We start from the raw sequence: 24,217 nt of genomic DNA, 5'->3' as shown, positions 1-24,217 counted from the left end.
GGTGCAACGTATCAAAAGGTATACTTTATAGGGGCAGTCACAACGTGTTTTGAAAGTTGTATTTAGTTACAAGACTAAGTTATACTACCCAAATGGAAGAAAGGAAAAGGACAGCAGAAACAACAGCTTTCAACGATAATTAATGAGATCAAAAATTGTTTTTAAAACAATTGTAAATATCTGTCAAATGCGAACGCTACATGCTAAATCGATCAGACAAAAAGGGTTACTTGATAAGTATTCTTCCAACCTCAAAATGCTATATCAACAGTCTGGAACTTAGTAACTGACCTTTAAAAAGAATGGTAGCATTAAAGATATTTGAAAATGTCGGACGTTTTAACGCAATCTCACTGAATTTGTATGTATGATGGCAATATAATTCAAAATAAAGTTCAAATTTACTGACGTTTTAAAATTCAACAAAAATAGATGTATTACTCAATACCTAATATTGCTAGACTATCAACACAGCGTCCATATATTGTTCCAAAATCTCTTTCCAGCCCGCACTCAAAGTCGCTACCTGCTTGAGATAATTATTGGCCCGGCAACAATTTGAGTGAATTGCACCCACTTCCTCACGAAATCCTGGGCCCGCACGTGAAAACTAATTGAATTAAGAATCACAGAATATCAACAATATTGCACATAACCGATCGTCCTTGAAAATAAATACATTACAAAATAAACAACTGACAATAAGCGGTATGCATGTCACTCAACTCCAACTTTTTTGCTTCTCCATCCATCTTATTCAGTCTGTCTGAACTTGAAGGAACCGTCCCGCTAATTACATAGTCCATCATGAGGAATACAGTTTGTGCGTGATCACAATCCCGCATCACGTTTATGTGTCATGACAACAAGTGTGACATGCGAGACGCTTTGCATGATCAATTTTCCAACAGTTTTATGGTCACTCCTCAACACGTAAACTCCGTTCACTGAGTATAAATACTGGCGAACCTGAAAATAATAATAAAGTCTATTAAAGACCCATGATCCAGTGTATACAAGTCCATTTTGGTTTCGAACACCATCGCATTTCAGTTTCATGATCGCATACAAGTGTTATATATACAGAAAATTCATGTGCAACTACATTATGTTTTATTATCAAAGGGATTCGGATTTAGGTTGCATGAAAACATGTTTAGATAAATTATCATTACATTCATAATTATGCTAATTTTAATAAGCGTTTGCTACTTAGCAACAAATTAACTTTTTTTTTCAATTGGACATTTTGGGAAAGGTTATCAAATTTGTATGAACAATATGCACATGAGTTTTACATCAGTGACGATGCTGACCACAAAAATAATAAGTTTTTAATTTACATTTTCCTTTAAAATCAGGATGGATGTACATCTAATTAAATAACCTTTTGATCATTCGGACCAGTCCTACTTAAAATCAGGTGTAAAAATAGAAGATGAGACGTGTGTTTAGACAAGGATAGTGACAAACATCTGACACAAATATTTAAGATAAAAGATAAAGAAATAGATAAACCCAAAGATAACAATTGGAAAAAAATGGAACATAAATATGCTGTTAACTGCACACATGCAGTGTCACATTTTTGCACTTAAAACAGCTTCCATTTAATACACTTGGCAACCACGAAACGATTTATATATGTCTGAAAACAATTATCCAAAATTAGGCAAATATCTTAAAGAACTGCTAACATGATTTTCATTTTGCGTTATTTTTTAGCCATGACTCACCTTGAGACCAGCAACGGCCGCTGGACCCATTGGATCTACCGCCTGAACGTAAGTAGGACTATTTCCTCGTATAACAAAACCATAGCCCACCGGGTCACTTTGAATCTGAAATGAAATTTTATTACGTTTATCAGGAAATAACTGAGTGTTCCTATTTGCATGTACAGTGAAATCATAAGTATTCTTGGGAGACTTAGTTTCTTTGAATTCGTGATTGCGCCAATCTACGAAATTTAATCCCGACAAACAAAAAAGAAGTCTCATACATTTTATTGTTAAAGGTTGAAATCCACGAGTTGATATTCCCGCGGAATTGCCCGCTAAATATTTTCAAGAACACAATATTTCAAGTAGCGCACTCGTATGATAATGAAATATCTGGCTCTCGGGTGACTCGGCAGAACCTCGTTACCGCCTAAACAGTTCTCCTAGAGCCAGATATTTCCATCTGCACCTTCAACCAGTGAAAGATTCTTATATTCAGCTACCAGGTATTTGGAAATTATTTTGTCTTGTTAGATGTTGAAAATCTGACTTACTTTTATTGTTTGCTTGATATAAGGAGTGTCAGGGGACTCCAGTTCATCCACAGAGGCATGCCGGAGTAAAACTGTAAAGGAAAATATAAAGATGCTGTCAAACAAAACAGCCGTCCCAGATGTCCTTCAGAAAGATTATCATACCTAATGTCCATGCCTAACCAAGCCTAGCGATTACAATATAGGTTCTTTTGAATATCACTGAATCTGATAATGAAATAATACTGCGCGATTTCATAAAAATGTTTTGTCAAGCTCCAGTAGAATTAATTTTTTAAGTTTTTGAAATATAGATAGGCAAAACGGTAAGGCTGACCAAAAAAATCAGCCAGTTTTTAAAAGAGGCAGTCAGTAACACAGTTACAGGTTTAAGATTAAACGCGTTCGAATAAATCTCACCAGATCGTGTAGTTCCAAATTGTTCTGTGGCAGTTTCGCTGCAGTCCGTTCCGTTTCCGGAATCACCCGACATGCTCCTTAATCTGTCAGCTTTGGCACTACTCGCATTCCCACGGCCACCTTCTGAATCGGAATTACCGCATGTTGAACGTCTTTTTCTAACTCTTTCTGGTGAGTGTGTTGGTGATGCTATGAAACAATAAAATGGCATAATCATTTTGCCATACTTGTGAAGACCTGGTGCAATAAAATATGTAAGATAGCCTACTCGTACATGGTTTAACCCATATCACGCTGAACACGTTTGATTCTCGCTTTGCGACCAGTGTAGATCATGACCAGCCTGCACATCCGTGCAGTCTGATCATGCTCTGCACTGTTTGCCAAACAGTCAGTATCTTTTTTGTATGCACCCCTATTAACAGTTAATGGTACTGTCCAAAGAGAAAGATGGACAAGTTCATTATTGAAATTTAGCAGGGTAAGGGTTAAACCATTTTCTTTCATTTCTGGGAAACGTTTATCTGAATACACCAGGAGGGTGGCAAAGATTTTTGCAATAAATTCATATGTACAAAATTAATCGAATGCACATGCAAAGATAGAAAAACACACACACAAAAAACCACTTTATAATGCGCGAAATTAGTGCTTATTGATGCAGTAGGAATAACTCACATTTTGGCGTATGAAATTGAAATTGTCGTCTGCTTGAAGATGCCTTATCCGTTTGCAAGTCGTGCCGCTTCTGACTGTGTGGTGCGTAGTTGAATACTTCGGCAAGATGGCGCCGCTGAGAGAAATCCAATGTGAACTGGTACAGCAGACGGCTATCATCCCGGAAGTGGAAGTCGTCAGTCACTTTATAAATAAATAAAACGATAAAAAGACAAATATGAAGTTTTGAGTCCGAGATCAAGATCTGACTTAAATTGATCTACACTATCTCATTGTGAGTATATATACTGTATCTTTCAATTAAAATCCTTACTAAGAGGTAATATCTCAATTAAAGGAACATTTAAAAGATCCTTTGGTTTTTGCCTTCAAAGTAAAAACTTGAGATGAAGAAAAAGACAATAAGATTCCTTCACTGGCAGCAGGTACAGATTGGAATATCCGGCTGGAGGGTAACTGTTTAGGCAGTAACGAGGCTCTGCCGAGTTACCGCATTAACATCACCCGAAGACCAGATATCCCTTCTCTGCCCCTACAGCCGGTGATAGAATCTTTTTTCTTGCGTGCCATATTCAACACACAATAGAAAACAAACGACTTTCTTACAGCACTTTTTTCTTATACTGCAGTGTATTTAACCAAAGTGTGAACAAATTACGTCATGATATTACAAAAGCAACCAACAACGCATCAACGCATGAATTCTAGTTTTGTTTTCTTAACTACAGCGAAATATTGTTTATTTTTTTTCATGAAATAACTTTTTATTCTAATTGAAAAATACATTGTAAGGAACAGATAGGGACTATCTAGGTTTTTGTTTTTTATCCTGTATTTCGTCAAAATATAATTATAACTGTACGATATACGAGAGTTTCGAGGCACCAGAAGAAAACACCAGAAACTCCCGTCCAGTATTCAAGAAAGCAATATTCAAGTCTTAAAGCATTTTTTCTTCAAAATTATAAAAAAGTGAGACACAAGAAAGACGCTAGAAACATATGCATGTATAAGTTGTTGTTTTAAGGAATAGTGCAGAAAATCTTCTACATACCATGTCTGATTGTGTCATTTTCCAACAGCCTACGCCCGAGAATTACAGCATCTTCTCGGCTGTACACTGTACCCTCCCGCAGGAGATAGTCGACAAATTCAGACCCCTGGAAGGCATTTCTGTATAGCTCCCCATCTTGCTGGTAACTTCGTATAATACCAACTGTTCTTGTCGATAATCTAAAAATGGTAAACAATGAAATGTTTTATTCTTTAGATTACAAGACATATTGGGTCTACTCAATGACAACCACCCAACTTCTGTAATTCTCCGTTTCGGGACCCAGCACCGCCAGTCATACATGGTCTCCTTCAGGAGAATTTGTCAGGGAAGGTACAAGCTAGAACGAGAGAGCTCAAGACATTTTTGTTACACTATTTATACCCGATTACGTTGAATATAACAACACAGTTTTCGTCATAAACTACACACATGCAATGTGTATTTCTAAGAATCCAAGATTATATCAAAACTGTAAGATCATTCAATGTGTTTTTACGTACCCGTTATATAATTCCAAAGCCCTGTAAAAGAGAGACAAATCTTTGTCCTGCATATATGTGTCGTCATCTCGTCGGAAACGATAAAAGAGCACTTCATCTTTAATCTCATGGTCGTCACAAACTGCAACAAAATTTTAAAATGTTACCCTTATTGCTTTCATATTAAACCTTTTCGTTGAGTTTAACGTCGCACCGACAAAATTATAGGTCATATGGCGACTTTTTAGCTTTGGTCATGGAGGAAGACCCAAGGTGCCCTTCCGTGACACTGAACATATACATTCACACAGAGAAATATTCCCGAACACAATATTTTGCATAATATCTTCTGCATTTCTGTTTTCAAAAATAAACATATGCATATCAGAACTTAGAGATTTTACTGGTTATTGGACATTGTTTTTCCGGAATTGGACCAGTTTCGTACCACTGCACATACCGCTTTATTTCGTTTTTATTCATGTTATTGTGTTCCTCGAACATTAGATGTTTGTTCTTCATGTCTACAACAACATTACTCTTTAATAAGGCTGTATGAATGTTTGGGTTTTTGATGATCACTCACCTTCCGAAACATTTTTTAATTGAACGTGAACAACTTTCAGCTCTAATACGGGCATAATGATACACTGCCATGCGCGGATTTGTCACACAGTGAATATCAATTGTAAGAATAAATATGCCAAAACCTACCATAAATGATTTCTGACTGATTACATCTTTTTTACATTGTTTATTTTCACCAAATATTTACGTCAAAATGCATATGGGTTACCGATTTTTTGCACTAATTAATAATTCTCATATGGATTCAAAGGATTCAAGTTTCCAACAAAGGAATTCGATTTTTTTATATCACCTCGGTTTGCTTTACTAGCTGCTATGAACTTCGGTATGTTTCCAAGTGCAAATTTTGAAAGAGATAATGATTAAAAAATCTGTAAGATAATGATTAATTACTTATATTGATAATCCAAATATTAAAACCATAAACACCGTCAAATATATTTGTCACGGAAATTGGTTCTGACGGAAAATACCTCATTTAATTGACCCATTGAAGGCCGCGGAACCCATATTTTACGTCACAACGCGATGCTGATTACAACATCGGATGCAAAGGGGCTGAAGTTTGTGCAGTATGGACTTCATTTATGTCAAATATTTTTTTAAGAATTAATGGAGCCGAAATATAAAAATGTGTCCGGAAAATGGTTCCCAACCAGTACATTTGATTTCCCTGATATTGTTATTTCAAATTTGTAATATTTTGGAATAAAAATGTTGCGTATAAATTTAACTCTAAAATTCAACATACCGTGGTGAATGAGTGAATGCTGCTGAAGTATTTTCATGCCATCTATTGCTGCTTCCCTCGAATTACAGTGTTTATTTTTAACCAACCAGTCTATTAGTTCTTTACCCACAATGCAAGATCGGTACGTGCGCAGATGATACTTCCGGTTCTTTATGAGACTGGCATCTTGCAGCGCTTCCCTGAAATACAAAATCACTTTCTGTAATTCGAACTTGCCGATACATACTATCAGCCTGACTACATATGGTATATATTGAATACACTGGCTCAGGAGAGGACTTTGTCATCACAGGTAATGAATGTACAATTCCGCTTCTAAAGAATCAAACTACGTGCACAAAGACCAGAAGAAAAACACTCAAAAACGTTGATTATCTAAGAAATGTTACATTCATTTACTCTACAAATTGTTTTTAGTTTTTCTACAAATATTTGTCAAAAGCATTATGTATTACCTTAGCTTTTCACCTATCAATAAAATCTCCATATGTTCAAAACGTTCAATGTTTCCAACAAAGTTTGACATCTCGATTTCTCTTTCTATATCTCCACTGATCTTTTTTAACACATAAACAAGCCTAAAACTTAGGCGATCCCAAGATGGCATAGTATACCCCTAAGTTATCACGAAAGAACGATAATCCACAAGTATTCATAATCTATATATCCATTTAAGCATATACTTGATGGCTATATTTTATAAAGTTACCGGACTAAGTTACACTTAAATCAGATTTAAATATTCTTCACATAAACACAGAACATATGATTTCACAAGTGTTCTTAGAATTTAAGTGTAAAATACTCAATAGAAACTTAAATATGACATTGACAATGGCTGGCGTGGTTATATTTCATGATGTAAGAAATAACAACGGATTAAGTAATTTATAAAACTGAGCTCATGTGACAAGTTCATATGATAACGTCAACTGATATGGCCTGTTCTTTCACATGTTTGTAGAGTGTGTATGCAGCTGTAAGTATATTTTGTAGATAATTGTCCGGCTGATCATACATTACGGGGGCAGCCGAATCGGTCAGTAACTGGTCCAGATACTGGACACCTGTCCAGTATATGATTGGCTGTTTCGCAATGGAATTGACCAATGACAATGTTGTATTGTGAGACTGGCTCTAAACTCAATTATAACCTTTGTTCCGGTTTTTCAACCGGAAATTTGATTAGGTAATGTCCAAAGCGGATGTTACGAAATTAAGCTGTACCAGTATTGCTGACCTTCATGTTGATAAGTGACAATATATGTGCACATATTTTGATACGTGTGAAAAGACGATGCATCACAAGTGACCTTGATAAGCGCCTTGCCCTGAATAAAGACCACCGGATGAGCTTATTGTTAACAGAAAGTTTCTATTCAAAGAATAAATAAATAATCATTATGCTGGATGAGTATCTGTTTGGCTGGACAAATAAAGTGTGTGAAGTTGGCGAGAAGTTCGACATTCGACATTGAACATTCGATCTCAGAACGACATTGGACATTTGAAGCGTGAAGTTGGCAATAAGTTAAACTTTCGACATTGAACATTCGATCTCAGAACGACATTGGACATTCGATACCAGAACGACATTGGACATTTAATTTTAGAACGACATTAGACATTCGAATCCAGAACGACATTGGACATTCAATTTTAGAACGACATTAAACATTCGAATTCAGAACGACATTGGACATTCGAATCCAGAACGACATTGGACATTCAATTTTAGAACGACATTAGACATTCGAATCCAGAACGACATTGGACATTCGAATCCAGAACGACATTGGACATTCGATACCAGAATGACATTGGACATTCGATTTCAGAACGACATTGGACATTCGATTTAAGAACGACATTCGACATTCGATACCAGAACGACATTCGACATTTGATACCAGATCTACATTCGACATTCGATTTCAGAACGACATTGGACATTCGATTTCAGAACGACACTGGACATTCGATTTCAGAACGACATTGGACATTTGATACCAGATCGACATTCGACATTCGATACCAGAACGACATTGGACATTTGATACCAGATCTACATTCGACATTCGATTTCAGAACGACATTGGACATTCGATTTCAGAACGACATTGGACATTAAACATTCGATTTCAGAACGACATTGAACATTTGATACCAGAACGACATTGGACATTCGATTTCAGAACGACATTCGACATTCGATTTCAGAACGACATTGGACATTCGATACCAGAACGACATTGGACATTCGATACCAGAACGACATTGGACATTCGATTTCAGAACGACTTTCGACATTCGATTTCAGAACGACATTCGACATTCGATTCCAGAACGACATTGAACATTCGATTTCAGAACGACATTCGACATTCGATACCAGAACGACATTCGACATTTGATACCAGATCTACATTCGACATTCGATTTCAGAACGACATTGGACATTCGATTTCAGAACGACACTGGACATTCGATTTCAGAACGACATTGGACATTTGATACCAGATCGACATTCGATACCAGAACGACATTGGACATTTGATACCAGATCTACATTCGACATTCGATTTCAGAACGACATTGGACATTCGATTTCAGAACGACACTGGACATTGGACATTCGATTTCAGAACGACATTGGACATTCGATTTCAGAACGACATTGGCTTTCGATTCAGACGACATTGACATTGATTCAGAACAAATGACATTCGTTTAGAACGACATTCGAATTTAATTCAGACGACATTCGATTCGATACAGAACGACATTGGACATTCGATTTCAACGACATTCATACAACGACATTGACATTCGATTTCAGAACGACATTGGACATTCCATTTCACAACGACATTAGACATTGGATTTCAGAACGACATTGTACATCCGAATCCAAAACGACATTGGACATTCGAATCAAAAACGAAAATTGGCTAAAAGTAGCATCTTAAGTAAGTAGGTATTCGTCCTTGAAAGGCGGCCTTTAAATTGTTAATCATGTTATATATCTGTAAGTTGTTTTTCTTTGTATTTATTACTTGCGAGTTCAAAACGAGCTGTCGACACATATCTTTTTTTATTTTCATTCTTATTGTGTTGTTTGTTTTAAATGTATTAACATGATGGAAAATGAACACAAGAATGACACCTCTGGTAATGAGTTATTTATGGTTTATGGGCATTTATCTCATCTAAGCTGACCTGTACGAAAAAAAGGAACTGTTTTACAGCTGTAAAATGTCTGTAAATGAACTGTATTTTGAAATTACAGCTGTAAAAGACCTGTAAGTGGAAAATGACCAGAAATACAATTGAAATTTACAGGTGTAAAACATGCAGTTCTCAAAAAATACAGCTGTAAAAAATTACAGTTGAAAGTTACAGCTGTAAAATATTCTTGTCTCAAAATTACAGCTGTAACTTTTTTGGAGGGAAACATGAGTACTGTCAGCCATCTTTAACTAAATTTTGGCGGGATATAACTGAAGTTCACAAAGAAACCACATTTTCTAAAATATTGGAATTTTAACTATTATTGAGTAAGTGCATCTATATTATTATTCAGGACATATATATATGTATATGCATTAACTATTGACACTATATTTGAAGCTGATAAGTTTAAGTGAAATAATTACAAAATTGTCATATGTTTTCATGACAAAGAAAGAAAACAAGATCTGATGCACAGTTTCTACTTTGACTATCCTACTCTTGAATTTTGCAAATGATACACTGTAAACATATTTCATTACTGTTTTTTTTTACTTACAAGATCATTTATTTTGCCATTTTTTCTAGAAAATTAAAATTCATCCTAAAACTTTTTGTACCTCTGCTTTCGTCCCTTAAAATAATGTCTTCTTTTTCAACACCTGTAATATTTCTACAGCTGTAACTTTGAGGCATTTTACAGCTGTAACTATTTCATTTTTACAGCTGTAACTATTTCATTTTTACAGCTGTAACTTTTCATTTTACAGCTGTAAGATTTTTTACAGCTGTATCTCATTTGCATAATTCAAACTGTTTTACAGTCGTTTGACAGCTGTAAATTAAAATTTACAGCTGTAAAATCAATGTCGATAATGAAATCTACAGGTGTAAATTTGAAATAATCATGACTGTAATTTTGAACAAAAATACAGGTCTTTAACAGCTGTAAAATTTCATACAGGGAGCAAAGATTTTGTTTATAAACACAGGTGCCCTGAAGCTGGACAAATGGCTACCGGATTGACTGCACCGGGGCCGTGATATGAACAATTTCTATCTTAACCTTGTTTATTTGTGAATTGAAATAATACTTTTTTCAGATATGAAATTAATTTTTAGAGAGAAAAAAGTAACAGAAAACGAATGGGAAAACTGATTTGTTTGTTTTGGATTTAACGCTTTTTTTTAACAGAATTTTAGTCATGTAACGGCGGGCAGTTAACCTAGCCAGCATTCAAGGATTCTATACCAGTAAAAACCTGTTCTTTGCAAGTAACTGCCAACTTCCCCACATGAATTATCAGAGGTGGAGGACGAATGATTTCAGACAAAATGTCTTTCATCAAATCGTCACGGAGAACATCCACCGACCCCGCGATCCATAGACAAACGCTCTCCCTACTGCGCAAAGCGGGTGGGCACGAATGGGGAAAATGAAGCAAAATAATTCAAAGCAGTAAATATTGAAGTCCATGCAATAAAATATGTTACGTACTTTTTGAATTCTGATTCATAATACAATAAAATGAAATTCTGTTGGGGTTTGAACCCACAGGTTGTGTGCATGCCATGTATCAGGGGCAATCGCACTTACCAATACGCTGAGCAGTCTTTGATCGCAAACCGGTTCATTTCTTACATTTAGGGCTGTCATTGATTGGGTCTTAGGCATATCGACGATACCGATATATCAGAAGATAAATATCGACGATACATCGATATATCGATTATTAAGTTAGATTAACAATGTATTTGTTCGTAAGCATACTATATACCTTCCTGTAAGTGCTATTTTTAGTTTTATTGCCTACTTTTCATATTACTGTTTGATTGTGTTGTATTTGTATTTATGAAATAAAAGAAAAATAAATTAATAAAATCTTTCATTTTATTTGCCTTCACTTATTTTGCATTTAACCAAATTTTACAACTTTGTGAACTTAATAGTTTTTGGAGGGTCCGAATGGGATTATCAGAATATTTTTTCTCTCTGTAAAATATACGATTTTTGAAATCGGAATCGATAATCGATCGACAAAAAAATATCGTTGATACATCGATATCGTTTCTATCGATGACAGCCCTACTTACATTACATACCTATTTCTTACGTAAATCATCAGCCGACATTATCCGAAAACCAGATCCACCTTAGTTAATGAACTCGCCCAAAGGTCATTTTTTGAATGTCAAAGTATATCTATAACTCGGCTGAATTTCAGATTCAGTTTATACGTACTTGCCTTAGTAGTAGTAATGGGAGGAAACACTGTGTCGCATTTTTCGATAGTACAGTTAGAAAGGGTAACTTCCTTCAGGTGCTGGGAAATGATAATGACACGGCATATTGTGTTTACGTTTACAATATCTACACAAAACCGAGCAAAAAAGTAAATTTACTATTCAGCCATATATTTTCTCTTCGCTATTAACAATTGTGGAAGCAATTGTGTCTTAAGCAGCGAAATATCCCGGTTAGCCAATAAACCTTACAACAATACATTTGAAGCGGCTCCACGGGATGGATCTAGTAAGCTGCCGTGGACATAGTCGGTGTTAGAAGAGCCAGCATAGCTATCCCTGGAAACCTCTTAATGTTAGTCTTCTGGCAGTAGCATAATATTTAGAACACTTAAAACTGTGATAAGATGCATAATTTTAATACTAATTATAATATATAGCGCACACTGACAGAGTAGTTTCACATTTTGATTTTGCTGTTAGTAACATAACTATACAGGCAACTAATACAATTGCTTTAAGTATTGTTTACACCAGCATTAACGTATGAAGAAAAAAATATTAAAACATTCGTTAAAATTTCAGCACATAAAATACTTTTCACGTACAGTGACATACTAGTATATAGAGCAGATGCAGCCAGCTGTCAAAAGGACTAACATTTATGATACTATAAAAAAATTGATTGCAGCAAACATTTCTGCCAAGTTTTTTCAGAACATCACCATCCATTGCTAAATAACAGCCCAGATAAGAGAAGCTGTATTAACTTGTGACCTCACCTTTCCAGTATTTACATTTGACAGACTATCCCACTGAGGCAAACACTTATTTATGAATCCCTCAATTTTCATTACTAAATTACAGCACGGACAAGGAAAACTGCAATTCTTTGACCTTTGACCTCTAAGTATGACAATGACATTTAAGCTACTAATCTATTTGTTGCTTATACCGCATCATTACAGAATGAAATATTTTACACTGACACAAGAAATATATAGAAAACTGACGAATAATATATGTATAAAACTTCTAAAACACACCTGTTACCAAATACACCCTGGAAGAAGAATTTGCAAATACGTGAAAAAGGCATATAATGTAAGAAATCCAGACTTAACAATCCTGGACACTTCAAAATCTGTGACAGTGAAGAAGCTTTCTAAAACGATAACTAATATCGTTATGGAAGCGAATATCGAATATTGTTCTGAAATCGAATGTCCAATGTCGTTCTGAAATCGAATGTCCAATGTAGTTCTGGTATCAAATGTCCAATGTCGTTCTGAAATCGGATGTCTAATGTCGTTCTGGAAGCGAATGTCGAATGTCGTTCTGAAAACGAATGTCCAATGTCGTTCTGGTATCGAATGTCCAATGTCGTTCTGGAATCGAATGTCCGATGTCGTTCTGGTATCGAATGTCCAATGTCGTTCTGAAATCGAATGTCGAATGTCGTTCTGAAATCGAATGTCCAATGTCGTTCTGAAATTGAATGTCGAATGCCGTTCTGAAAACGAATGTCCAATGTCGTTCTGAAATCGAATGTCCAATGTCGTTCTGGTATCGAATGTCGAATGTCGTTCTGAAATTAAATTTCGAATGTCGTTCTGAAAACGAATGTCCAATGTTATTCTGAAATCGAATGTCGAATGTCGTTCTGAAATCGAATGTCCAATGTCGATCTGGTATCAAATGTCCAATGTCGTTCTGAAATCGAATGTCCAATGTTGTTCTAAAATCGAATGTCGAATGTCGTTCTGAAATCGAATGTCCAATGTCGATCTGGTATCAAATGTCCAATGTCGTTCTGAAATCGAATGTCCAATGTCGTTCTGGTATCGAATGTCCAATGTCGTTCTTAAATTGAATGTCCAATGTCGTTCTGAAAACGAATGTCCAATGTCGTTCTGAAATTGAATGTCGTTCTGAAATCGAATGTCCAATGTCGTTCTGAAAACGAATGTCCAATGTCGTTCTGAAATCGAATGTCCAATGCCGTTCTGTTATCGAATGTCGAATGTCGTTCTGAAATTGAATGTCCAATGTCGTTCTGAAAACGAATGTCCAATATCGTTCTGAAAACGAATGTCCAATGTCGTTCTGAAATTGAATGTCGAATGTCGTTCTGAAAACGAATGTTCTGAAAACGAATGTCCAATGTCGTTCTGAAATTGAATGTCGAATGTCGTTCTGAAATCGAATGTCCAATGTCGTGCTAGTATCGAATGTCGAATGTCGTTCTGAAATTGAATGTCCAATGTTGTTCTGAAAACGAATGTCCAATGTCGTTCTGAAATCGAATGGCCAATGTCGTTCTGGTATCGAATGGCCAATGTCGTTCTGGTATCGAATGTCCAATGTCGTTCTGAAATCGAATGTCGTATGTCGTTCTGGTATCGAATGTTCAATGTCGTTCTGAAATCGAATGTCCAATGTCCTTCTGGTATCGAATGTCCAATGTCATTTTGAAATTGAATGTCTAATGTCCTTTTCAGTTTCAATGTCCAATGTCGTTCTGAGATCGAATGTTCAATGTCGAAAGTTTAACTTATTGCCAACTTCACGCTTCAAATGTTCAATGTTGTTCTCTTATCCAGTGTTCAATGTCGAATGTCGAACTTCTCGCCAACTTCACACACTTGGACAAATAACCATTTGGCTGGATGAATAACAGTTTGACTGGATAAATAACCGTTTGGCTGGATGAATAACCATTTGGCTGGATGAATTACTATTTGGTAGGATAAATTACTGGAATAATGACAATTTGGCAGAATAAATGAATAAATAAATGAACTTGAATGAACGAGCATTTGACTGGATAAATGAACATTTGGCTGGATAAATAACCATTTGGCTGGATGAATGACTTTTTAACTGGAATAATGACCATTTGGCTGAATGAATGTATGAATGAATGAATCCAGTTATTACAGTGTAAGATTTATCATTTTGCAGTAAAACATGACTATGGCATGTCAAACGTTGCTAAATTATATAGGTATGTTATTATTATTGTATGTTTGTTATTGTTATTTAATGTCGTGTCATTCATATTCTAAAATTTGCTATTATTATTGTATATGTCGTTATTCTTATGGTATGTTCGATATTCTTATGGTAAAAGTCATTATTGTTATTCTATGTTTCGTTATTGTTATTGTATCTTTGATATTGTTATTCAATGTCGTGTCATTCATATTCTAAGTCTTACCATTGTTATTCTATATGTCGTTATTCTTATTGTATGTTCGATATTCTTATGGTAAACGTCATTATTGTTATTCTATATTTCGTTATTCTTATTGTATTTTTGATATTGTTATTTAATGTCGTGTCATTCATATTCTAAGTGTTACCATTGTTATTCTATATGTCATTATTCTTATTGTATGTTCGATATTCTTATTGTAAAAGACGTTAATTATTGTTGTTGTATTTTCATTAGTGTCTTTGTAAGCTTGATATTCTTATTGTATGTGCGATTTCCCGCGATATAAATAACACACCGACGCTATACAAATACAATCACATAGCATAGAATAAGAATGACACGTTTTGTAAATAGAATCGTCAGATATTGAATAACAATGAGGACTTTTACCATAATTATATAAGAATATCGAATATACAATAAGAATAACGACATATACAATAACAATGGTAATACTTAGAATATGAATGACACGACATTGAATAACAATATCAAAGATACAATAAGAATAACGAAATATAGAATAACAATAATGACGTTTACCATAAGAATGTCTTATATACAATAAGAATAACTACATATAGAATAACAATGGTAAGACTTAGAATATGAATGACACGATATTGAATAACAATATCAAGGATACAATAAGAATAACGAAATATAGAATAACAATAATGACTTAGAATATGACTGACAAGACGTTGAATAGCAATAACAAACATACAATAATAATAACATACATATATAATTTAGCAACGTTTGACATGCCATACGTGACTGTAATGATTCTTGCATATTATTTATGGTCATCTTATTTACTAATTCTTGTTCAGCAGTTACAACTCTGTCAAATCATACAAAAACATGGGGTCACTAGGCATCGAAATGTGATGTGAACGCTGTTTCAGTTTTACTTTTCCAGTTTACATAATCCTTTTGTATGAGTAAGTAAAAATGTTATAATATCGTTAATTTTACAAAGATTTTGATGAATTCTAATCTGCAAAATAAAGTGAGAGGTATGAAAATTAAATGTGACCCAATAACAATAAAAGGGTGAGTTTCGAAATCTATTCAGAAATATCTAAAAAAGAAACATACCGCAATTTCTCCCCAATGTGGAATATTTTCAGTTTATTCAGAAATTCCATGTGGTAGTATACACATTCTTTTTCTCCGAAAGGCAAACAATTAATAATATACTGCAAGGCTCTTTGGTATACCACAAAATCTATGTTCCTCATTTTTAAAACAGTTATTAAACAGTCTTACAAGTTAGCTAATAAAACAGTGTCCTTTCAGCTTAACAGTCAAGGAACAAGCAGTTGAATAACTGTCTTAAAAGGACGGTCATAAAGTAGCATTGCCATGATGGACAGCCTTGAATGACTATCGGATTAACAAGACCGTGAACTTTATGTTTTCAAAATATCCCAAAATATGGCCTTGTCTTACGCCATCTTCTGGACAGTTTTCAAACATTTTTGATACTTTGTTACTTGTTTGTTACTATTTTAAGTAACAGCATGGTCAAACACGGGCCATTTGAAAGTTTATTGATATTTTATCTAATTCTAAATATAGTTAAGATTGTGTCACGTTGATCGCGGCGTGCTTATGTACATGGCCATGACATCAGCTTCACCAGTAACTAGATATGAAATTACGTACGCACCTATACGTATACACTAGCAGAATAACATGTCATTGCGAGGTAAATAACGGTAAGCAATGTCTCTGGATGAGTTACACCTTCTGGTGCCTACTGCAACATTCATTCACCCGTGAGCCCCGTTCGTATATTTATACGACGAAGCCATCCAGCTGGATTGTGTAATATCAGTTGTTCTACCCAGGTGTTCGCTCATGCCCACCAAAACTTGATATCCGGCTGTGCTCCCCACCCATCACACACTCCCCTTGGGTTCCGCCCTTTAAACGTTTTCCCTAAATATAGTCATTGTATTATGTAACAATTTATATTTAATATACGCATAGTTATTTGACATTATATAAATACCATATGGCAGCATGTGTGACATTGATATTGTCAACCCGAGGACAGAATGTCACCCGAGGCGATAGCCGAGTGGTGACATTCTGTTCCGAGGGTTGACAATATCAGTGTCACACACGCTGCCATATGGTATTTATTTTATTATACCGAACAAAACTAAATACATAAAAAAAGTTTTAAAAATGTTTTTGATTCATTTAATTCAACAGTTTCATCTTTAGCGCGGTAATCAGTTGTGTACACACTGAATAGCGACGTCATTACAATATGACATTGTGTACAAGGGAGGCAATCATATGGCTAGACACCAGAAGCAGTTATTTGCCCTTATATGACATTCAAAATATCAGCGCGGTCACATGACCTGACAGTCACTTTCGCTTGGTCACGTGTCAAAAAGGCTGAAAATGTTTCTGATAGTCAAAATATCTCCTTTTCGGGTAATGGGATTTTACCATTGTAGACAAAAGTGAGGTATAATAATCCGCTATTTCATTGCGCAATATTTATAATAATTGTTTACACTTCCGTATTCATTGTGACATTCTGATAACTTTGTTTAAAAAATTACAATGACAAAGGAATGCAAATTGATTTCTAGATCTAAAAAAATGTCACAAAAGGACAGAAATGAAGACTTGAAAAGTTTCTATCGCTTTGTACCCAACAAGAAACATTTCATACAGCCCCTTTAACATGTTTCAACTGAAGTGAGCAGAGTTTCATAAGTTTCTTTTCACTGACACCGAAATTTCAAACTCTTGAAAAAACTCTACACATTTGTTAAAAGATGTAGATAAAATTATGTTTGCTAGATAGAGGTTTTAAAGTGTTTAATTTTTATCGATTTAAAAAAGAAAAGAAAAAAAAAACATAATGAACGCGAGATTTATCTGTCATGGGTGTGGGAGATTACATCTCGAGAAATGATAGTGCAGTGTGCAAGAATTTATCTGTCATATCTACAAAACATGAAACAGACGACATTCTTTATTATGAGACGGTATTTCGGCATTTCTTTCGGCTTTTACGGAAAATCATTTGCGCTCTTAGCTTAATTTACGTCCAACGATTATAATAGCTTAATAATAATACGTAAATGCCTATCATAACGAATATACTATCTTCTCCTAACACCATCACAAATTTTTTAAAAAAAAATCACAAAATAAAAAACATTTGATCTCCCAAGCGTGGCATTTTAACTGTATTTTGCATGTATACTCGAGATGCTGCAAGGTCCGTCATATCATTTTCAAGTTTATGCCATCTGCAGTGCACATTTTACTCTTTATATCTGATTTAACAGCAAGTTTACTCCACATTACTTCCACATTTCAAATTATATATTCACTATATGGTATAATCCCTTAAAATGGTGCCTAAGACTTCAACGTCTATACTGTGCATATTAAGTATACATTTGTATATTTACATTTCTCTACTACATGTATGTGTTGTATAGAAAGAAAGAAAGCGTTTATTTTCTGATCAAAAACATTGAAGGATGGCCTTTTCCGCCGATTGCACGCGCGATCTGATGTCATTCACAAGAAACATGAACAAAATAGTCAGCAACATCGGGACTTCTTGCAGATCATCCAAGAATGGCATGAAATCCCAGTGTAGTTTATACCGTCGTAACGCACAAAATGGCACTTAATATACTGAAATAAATTACATAAACGTGATGTGGTGCTAAAATGAACACCAGATGTTGTATTTTAAATAATCATTTTGTCCCATAATAGTGGCACAGAAGTTAAAAAAACAAAAGTTGGAAAAATATAGTACAGGGAAGAATCTTAGTCACAAACCTAATAAGAAATATTCCTGAAAAAAATGTTTAATGATAAATCGTTCTCAGGTAATAATTAATTAATGGCGACTTGTCGAATTCAGAGGTGGATAGATACATTGCTTGTTCCTCAAGGCATCATTTTAGTACAGTAAAATGGTGTAAAAATACTTCAGAAAATGGGAAAAGCATGAAACTGGTACATAACTACTTTAGGGCAAAATACTAAAAATGAGCATGAGACCCACTCCGAAAAATCCAATATGGCCGAAAAATCCAAGATGGCTGCCATATATGTATATATTTTCAAAAATACATAATATTATATATAAAATTTCTATTGACACTTACAGTCATCAGTATTATAAGCTAAAACCACCTGCCTGAATAAATCCAAATATATTATATTAACAAAAATACCGCTCTTCCAACAAAAATGAAAAAAGTTGTCTTCCTTGGATAAAATGTGCTATTAAGCAGAAGAAAAGTCATAATGCATTTATATGAATCAAAATTAAGTATATAATGGTAATTGGCATATCAAGAATGTTTAAAATGGCAACAGTCCTGTGCAGAACTTTACAACAATTGTAAATTAATTAATTATAAATACATTAGAACTTCGATAACTGGAACCCATCAGGACCGACTAAATTTATCGAATTATCGGTAGTATGAGAGATCGAAAAATATATTATAAAGGAATTTGTCTGGAACTTGACGATAGATTAATTGAAGAATGGTGTTCGAATTATCAGAGTTTGAGCAAACGAAGTTTTAGTCTGTAATGTGTATTAGTGAATAAATGACATGTGTTTCACTTTGCCATTAGTATTCGTGACTCAGAATTTGTAAGTGTTGCTGTATTCATTTCAATTTATTTACACTAAGAGAACTAATGACACTTAATAAAACTATATAATTCATTCATTATGTTAGTGTGATAGGCCATGTGAACATCCCTGGCCTGTCAGATCATCATGATATCTTTGGGAAAAAGTCATTGCTGGTTGATCAGCGTAATCAAATTTACATTTGCATGTCCCTGTAATATTCTGTTTTTGTCAAATTGTAGCACATTGTGCCATAACAATGGTTTTATAGTTTAATGTCATAAACATATAATGTACAGTCACTAATGCCCTGATCACTCTCAGGCAAAGACCATGAAGATCATACTGCTTCCTGAAAATTTTGACGCGGTGGGGACGGGGATCAAACTCGAAAAATGTGCAGTTCTAAAGTTCATCCTGCGCGCTTTTAACATCCTTGCCAGGTTCTCATGGCGTGTAACACGTTCACACTAATTTTCTTACCACGCGCTTCTTCACGTCCAGTGTGTTCTTACTACATTCTTAGTACGATCAATCAGATTGCACCTCTCGCTTACCATGCTTTAACCATATGCTTCTCACCTTTTCACTGCATTCTTCGGCTACATATAAATACTACGCCATGCGCCTCTTTTTTCCATTCCTTCTGCAAGTTATATTGACATAATTGTGTCCGCATCTACACTCAACAACCATAAATTACAATAAACGACGACCCCCCACCCCACCCCAACGCCCCAATGAAGAAAAAAGAGCAGTCTTATAGAGAGACTGCGATGGAATAAGCAAAAGCAGTGTGAAGGATATACGGAGGTCCAAAACTCCACTACAAGCTGCCAGTGCTGCTGAGTCTATGATTATGTGGCAATTCTTGATGATGTTCGATACCCATTGCTGATTGAAAACGAAGATCCAGTATTCATACTTAATTTTCAGAATCTGAACCAATCATGGCGAGAACCTGCTGCAAACGTGACATAGATGTGTTAAAAACCGAAAGAACGTATTAATAACCTTATGCGGTATACTACAATGTGGCATGCACGTAGCATGGTCATAGCACACAAGCGTAGATAAGTTGTAGTAAGAACTCCATTGACGTAGCAAGAACGCAATGATAACCCAATGACAGCGCAGTGAGCACGCCATGCAGCCTTTCCCGTCCACACCACGCTTGTACTATGTCCTACTAGGTTTTAGTTAATCATTACTAAAAAAAAAACCGCGTTCTCACTACATTTGTTTTGAACATGTCCAAAATTCGACCGCGTTCTCTACACTCATATAGACCATAAGTATTAATTATCATGTTCTTATCGGAGTCTACTGCATTTCTTCTACATTGTACAAGTTCTTACTGCGTCCTGCTAGTTTTTACGACGTAGTGGGAACGTGGCTGAGTGTAACGGGGGTATAGATTAAGAGCAGAATCTATCATTTCTACAAGAAAAATGTGCTCTAATATCTATTTCTGGACATTTTACTGAAATTAAAATTAAATTAAATGTGAGTACTTGAGGATTTTTCTAATGAGCACAGGCACATTCGAAACACAATTTAAATACCAATTTAAATTACTAGTTTTAAGATGACAAATATTATCTATTTACCATTTGTACTTCCAGTTAAATAGTCCAATGTAAGAATAACACTGTCTTGTCAAACAAAACTAACCAGTACAGCTCGCGCTTACCGGTGAATCAAGCTTTTAAATGCATTTTCTACATCTTCCTACAAGCAAACTGTTCGTATTATATTTCTGGGGTATAAATGGAGGCTTTCGATACTCTTCTTTACAGAAAAACATGTCAAGTAGCTTGATTAACCATCTGTTCACATATAGATTAGGGCTATAATGTGCATTCCAGCATCGTCTGCTACACCTCTTGAACATACTAAAAAAGGTTGCCCATTAGGTCGGGCACATATGGGTGTTGGGTGTTCTATCACTTTCCTAAAATTCGTAGTCAAGATAAATAAGGCTGACCAGAGAGATCTTTGATATATTGGAACCTTTCCAATAGTTTTTGTCTCAAGTACCCGAGTCTCGCACAAATAGCTCCTCAAGTGCATTTGCAACCTCGATAAAGCCTGTCGAGGAAGACGTAATTTGTCAAACGTGCTGAAATGCTCTGCACTGCCTTATGCAAGTTAACTAAAGTTGCCGACAATCTCGTGCTTGTGTGTCCTGACAAGAGTATCTGACATGTACCTTATTTCAGATTTCAGCTCACTGTTCAGAGTAATATATTTCACAGAATAGTTACTAAGTGTTGTCCATGAAAGCAACTTTTATATTTTCAGCCTTACTCTTTTTTGTTACACAGTTAGCAATTTATTACGCAGACATTGTGACTGCGGGTGCATAATAAGGAACATTGTTTCATTTGATCCTACTAGCCTGTCGCTATAATCTATTCTTGCATTTCGAAGTCCCAAACTGAAAGGGGTAGTTGTCGTACTTGGTGTCAAAGAAACTACAATTTTATATAGAACTAAGTTAATTGACCTTCACATTCTCCATATTACTTACCATCTATAAACAAGGTTTCATAAAGAAATCTTTAGAATTTGCAATTTTGAAGTTATTGAAGAATCCGCCATTTGCAAATGATGGACCGACATACAGACGGACAAAATAATGTACAAGAGGAGAAAATAAGATAACAAGCATGTTCTCAATTTGTCCCTCTGTCTATGTAAAATTTCTCAAGAAACAATCTCTCCTTGTTTTGAAGAAATGCAGGATGACACTTTGTGTCATATTCGTGCACTATTTGTTGCCATAGCAACAACATTTGTTGCCATAGGAACAAATTTAAATGACATTGGCATTCTCTGCACTGCCATCTATCCATTTACCAAGTATCATGAAAAGTTCTGCTGTAGTTTCAAAGTTATTGCAGTATCCCACTCTGCATGGCTGACGTATTGACATGCATACAGGGGCAACCCATAAGCCCCATCTGGCTAAATACTGGTAAGGGAATAACAACAATGTTTCAATATGCTGCTGTGGAGGGAATTCAAGTGAAATATATAAATTACATATATTAAACAAATATTCTTTAAAATATGAAAACTACACAATGATAATATTAAACTAAGTTTTAAAGGTTAGATTTTTGCCGTTACCATGGAAACAGAAAGAAACTAACATCATTTGAATTGTTATTTTTGCATTTGATGCAAATTTAGGATTTATTTTATTATATACATTTATATTTAGTGCATTTTGGGGGTGAATGTAAATATAATGACCTTTCATTAGAATCTTCTACGGTAAATATTGAGTTTTGGCGGCCATTTTGGAAAATGGCCGCCATATCGGCCATCTTGACAGATATCAAATGGGTCCCATGAAAAAAATGTTTTTAATGCTTTAATAAATAGCTGTGCCAATTTTGGTGCTTTTCCCATTTTCTGAAGTATTTTGGCATTTTCTGTTACGAATTGATCGCACTATTCACGAAATGTTATAAATCATTGATTTTTCTAGCAACTAGTTCAGCTTAAACACTGACAACCCAGAAGCCGAAGAACCGGTGGGCTATACGACCACACGACCACGAGGTCGTTTGTTTAAATCCCACGCGGTTTCCTCATATGATACAACTGCTGATTTTTCCAAGGACAGGAACTTTAGAGTGATCTAAGGCAGATATAATGCTAGAACAATAGTCAGGGACAAGTTACTTGCTACTTGATTATCTTTACTTGTTACTTCGGGCTAGACCTTCATAAAACAAGTGTGATTGTCTGCGTAAAAGTTTTCGTTTTCCCATTTCATAATTTAGAGATATTTTTCTTTTGTAGTATTAGTATATAGTGAACGATATGAAAATTTTGGTATTTCGTTGTTTGCACCTTAGCTTCAACCCGTCGAAAGTATTCGAACCTTTACAAATGGAAACCCGGGTAGGACTAATTCCTATCAAACCCGTATCAAAAGCTGCCGTTCCAGCCTAAGCTGGAAGTATTTGACGCCATAACCAGTGAGTTTAATTAAACAAAACGTGTCCTGGATTAGCAATGAAGAAAATGTGTCACTTACCTTAATTGATCTCCTATTAAGTAAATCTCGTTAATTTTACAAAAGCTGCCTGATCTGCTTCTGCGATAGCTCCCTGAGGCAATAACGGCAGTCCCCAGCATCACCAATTCCTGTTTATGTCTGTCACTTCCTGTTTATGTCTGGCAGAAGGAAACGACTGTTTGTGTTTATTTTATGTTCAATATTTTATTTTCTGACACCGGATGGATGTAAACCAAGATAAAATTGCACAATTATGTTGAGGTGATAGGATGGGTTGTTTATCAACATACTCCAACGAGATAAATAATGATGATATCGAGGACTAGGGCATTGATAAAAGTGATATTTCTCTTATTTCAGAACATATAATAGGATACACTGTGTATAAGTTATCTACACAAATAGAGTATCTAAGGTGCGCTGAATACCTGTCTGTAATACCTACCCTGCTTGACCCATGCCATGGCAAGGTTCGAATCTATGTATGGATAAGGTGCCAACAAAGAGTGTAATCTGAAAGTAATTGGTTTGAACCCATTTCGGTTCATGAATAATTACATACGTGGTGCACTTACATAGTATCTAAGACCTGACATATTTTTCCATTT

General features: G+C 35.2%; 1 protein-coding gene across 2 annotated transcripts; it reads right to left on the bottom strand.

Moving 5' to 3' along the window:
- Positions 1-305: 305 nt before the first annotated feature.
- On the bottom strand, positions 306-23,893 carry LOC123546527 (DEP domain-containing mTOR-interacting protein-like). Of its 2 annotated transcripts, none has more exons than XM_053539003.1 (9): positions 23,628-23,893; positions 6,228-6,406; positions 4,910-5,030; positions 4,407-4,585; positions 3,353-3,535; positions 2,675-2,863; positions 2,276-2,346; positions 1,737-1,841; positions 306-969 (listed from the first exon to the last, which is right to left on the bottom strand). In XM_053539003.1, exons 1-9 carry the CDS (start codon positions 23,726-23,728, stop codon positions 832-834), a joined length of 1,266 nt encoding a protein of 421 aa, XP_053394978.1. In that variant the 5' UTR covers positions 23,729-23,893; the 3' UTR covers positions 306-831. The 2 variants fall into 2 exon arrangements, with proteins under 2 accessions (XP_053394978.1, XP_045188815.2); XM_045332880.2 differs by lacking the exon at positions 23,628-23,893 and adding an exon at positions 6,683-7,109.
- Positions 23,894-24,217: the final 324 nt, after the last annotated feature.

Source organism: Mercenaria mercenaria, chromosome 3, assembly GCF_021730395.1.
Source record: "Mercenaria mercenaria strain notata chromosome 3, MADL_Memer_1, whole genome shotgun sequence".
In the NCBI taxonomy this organism is placed as follows: domain Eukaryota; kingdom Metazoa; phylum Mollusca; class Bivalvia; order Venerida; family Veneridae; genus Mercenaria; species Mercenaria mercenaria.
This window is presented reverse-complemented; position numbering and strand designations above follow the sequence as displayed.

Bases quoted from the DNA above. Each gene is read 5' to 3' on its own strand.
- LOC123546527 (XM_045332880.2), bottom strand. From the start codon at position 6,834: ATGCCATCTTGGGATCGCCTAAGTTTTAGGCTTGTTTATGTGTTAAAA. The intron at 5,031-6,227 runs GTATGTTGAATT...ATTTTGTTGCAG, and splicing joins GCATTCACTCATTCACCACG to TTTGTGACGACCATGAGATT. The intron at 3,536-4,406 runs GTATGTAGAAGA...TTATTTATAAAG, and splicing joins AAATGACACAATCAGACATG to TGACTGACGACTTCCACTTC.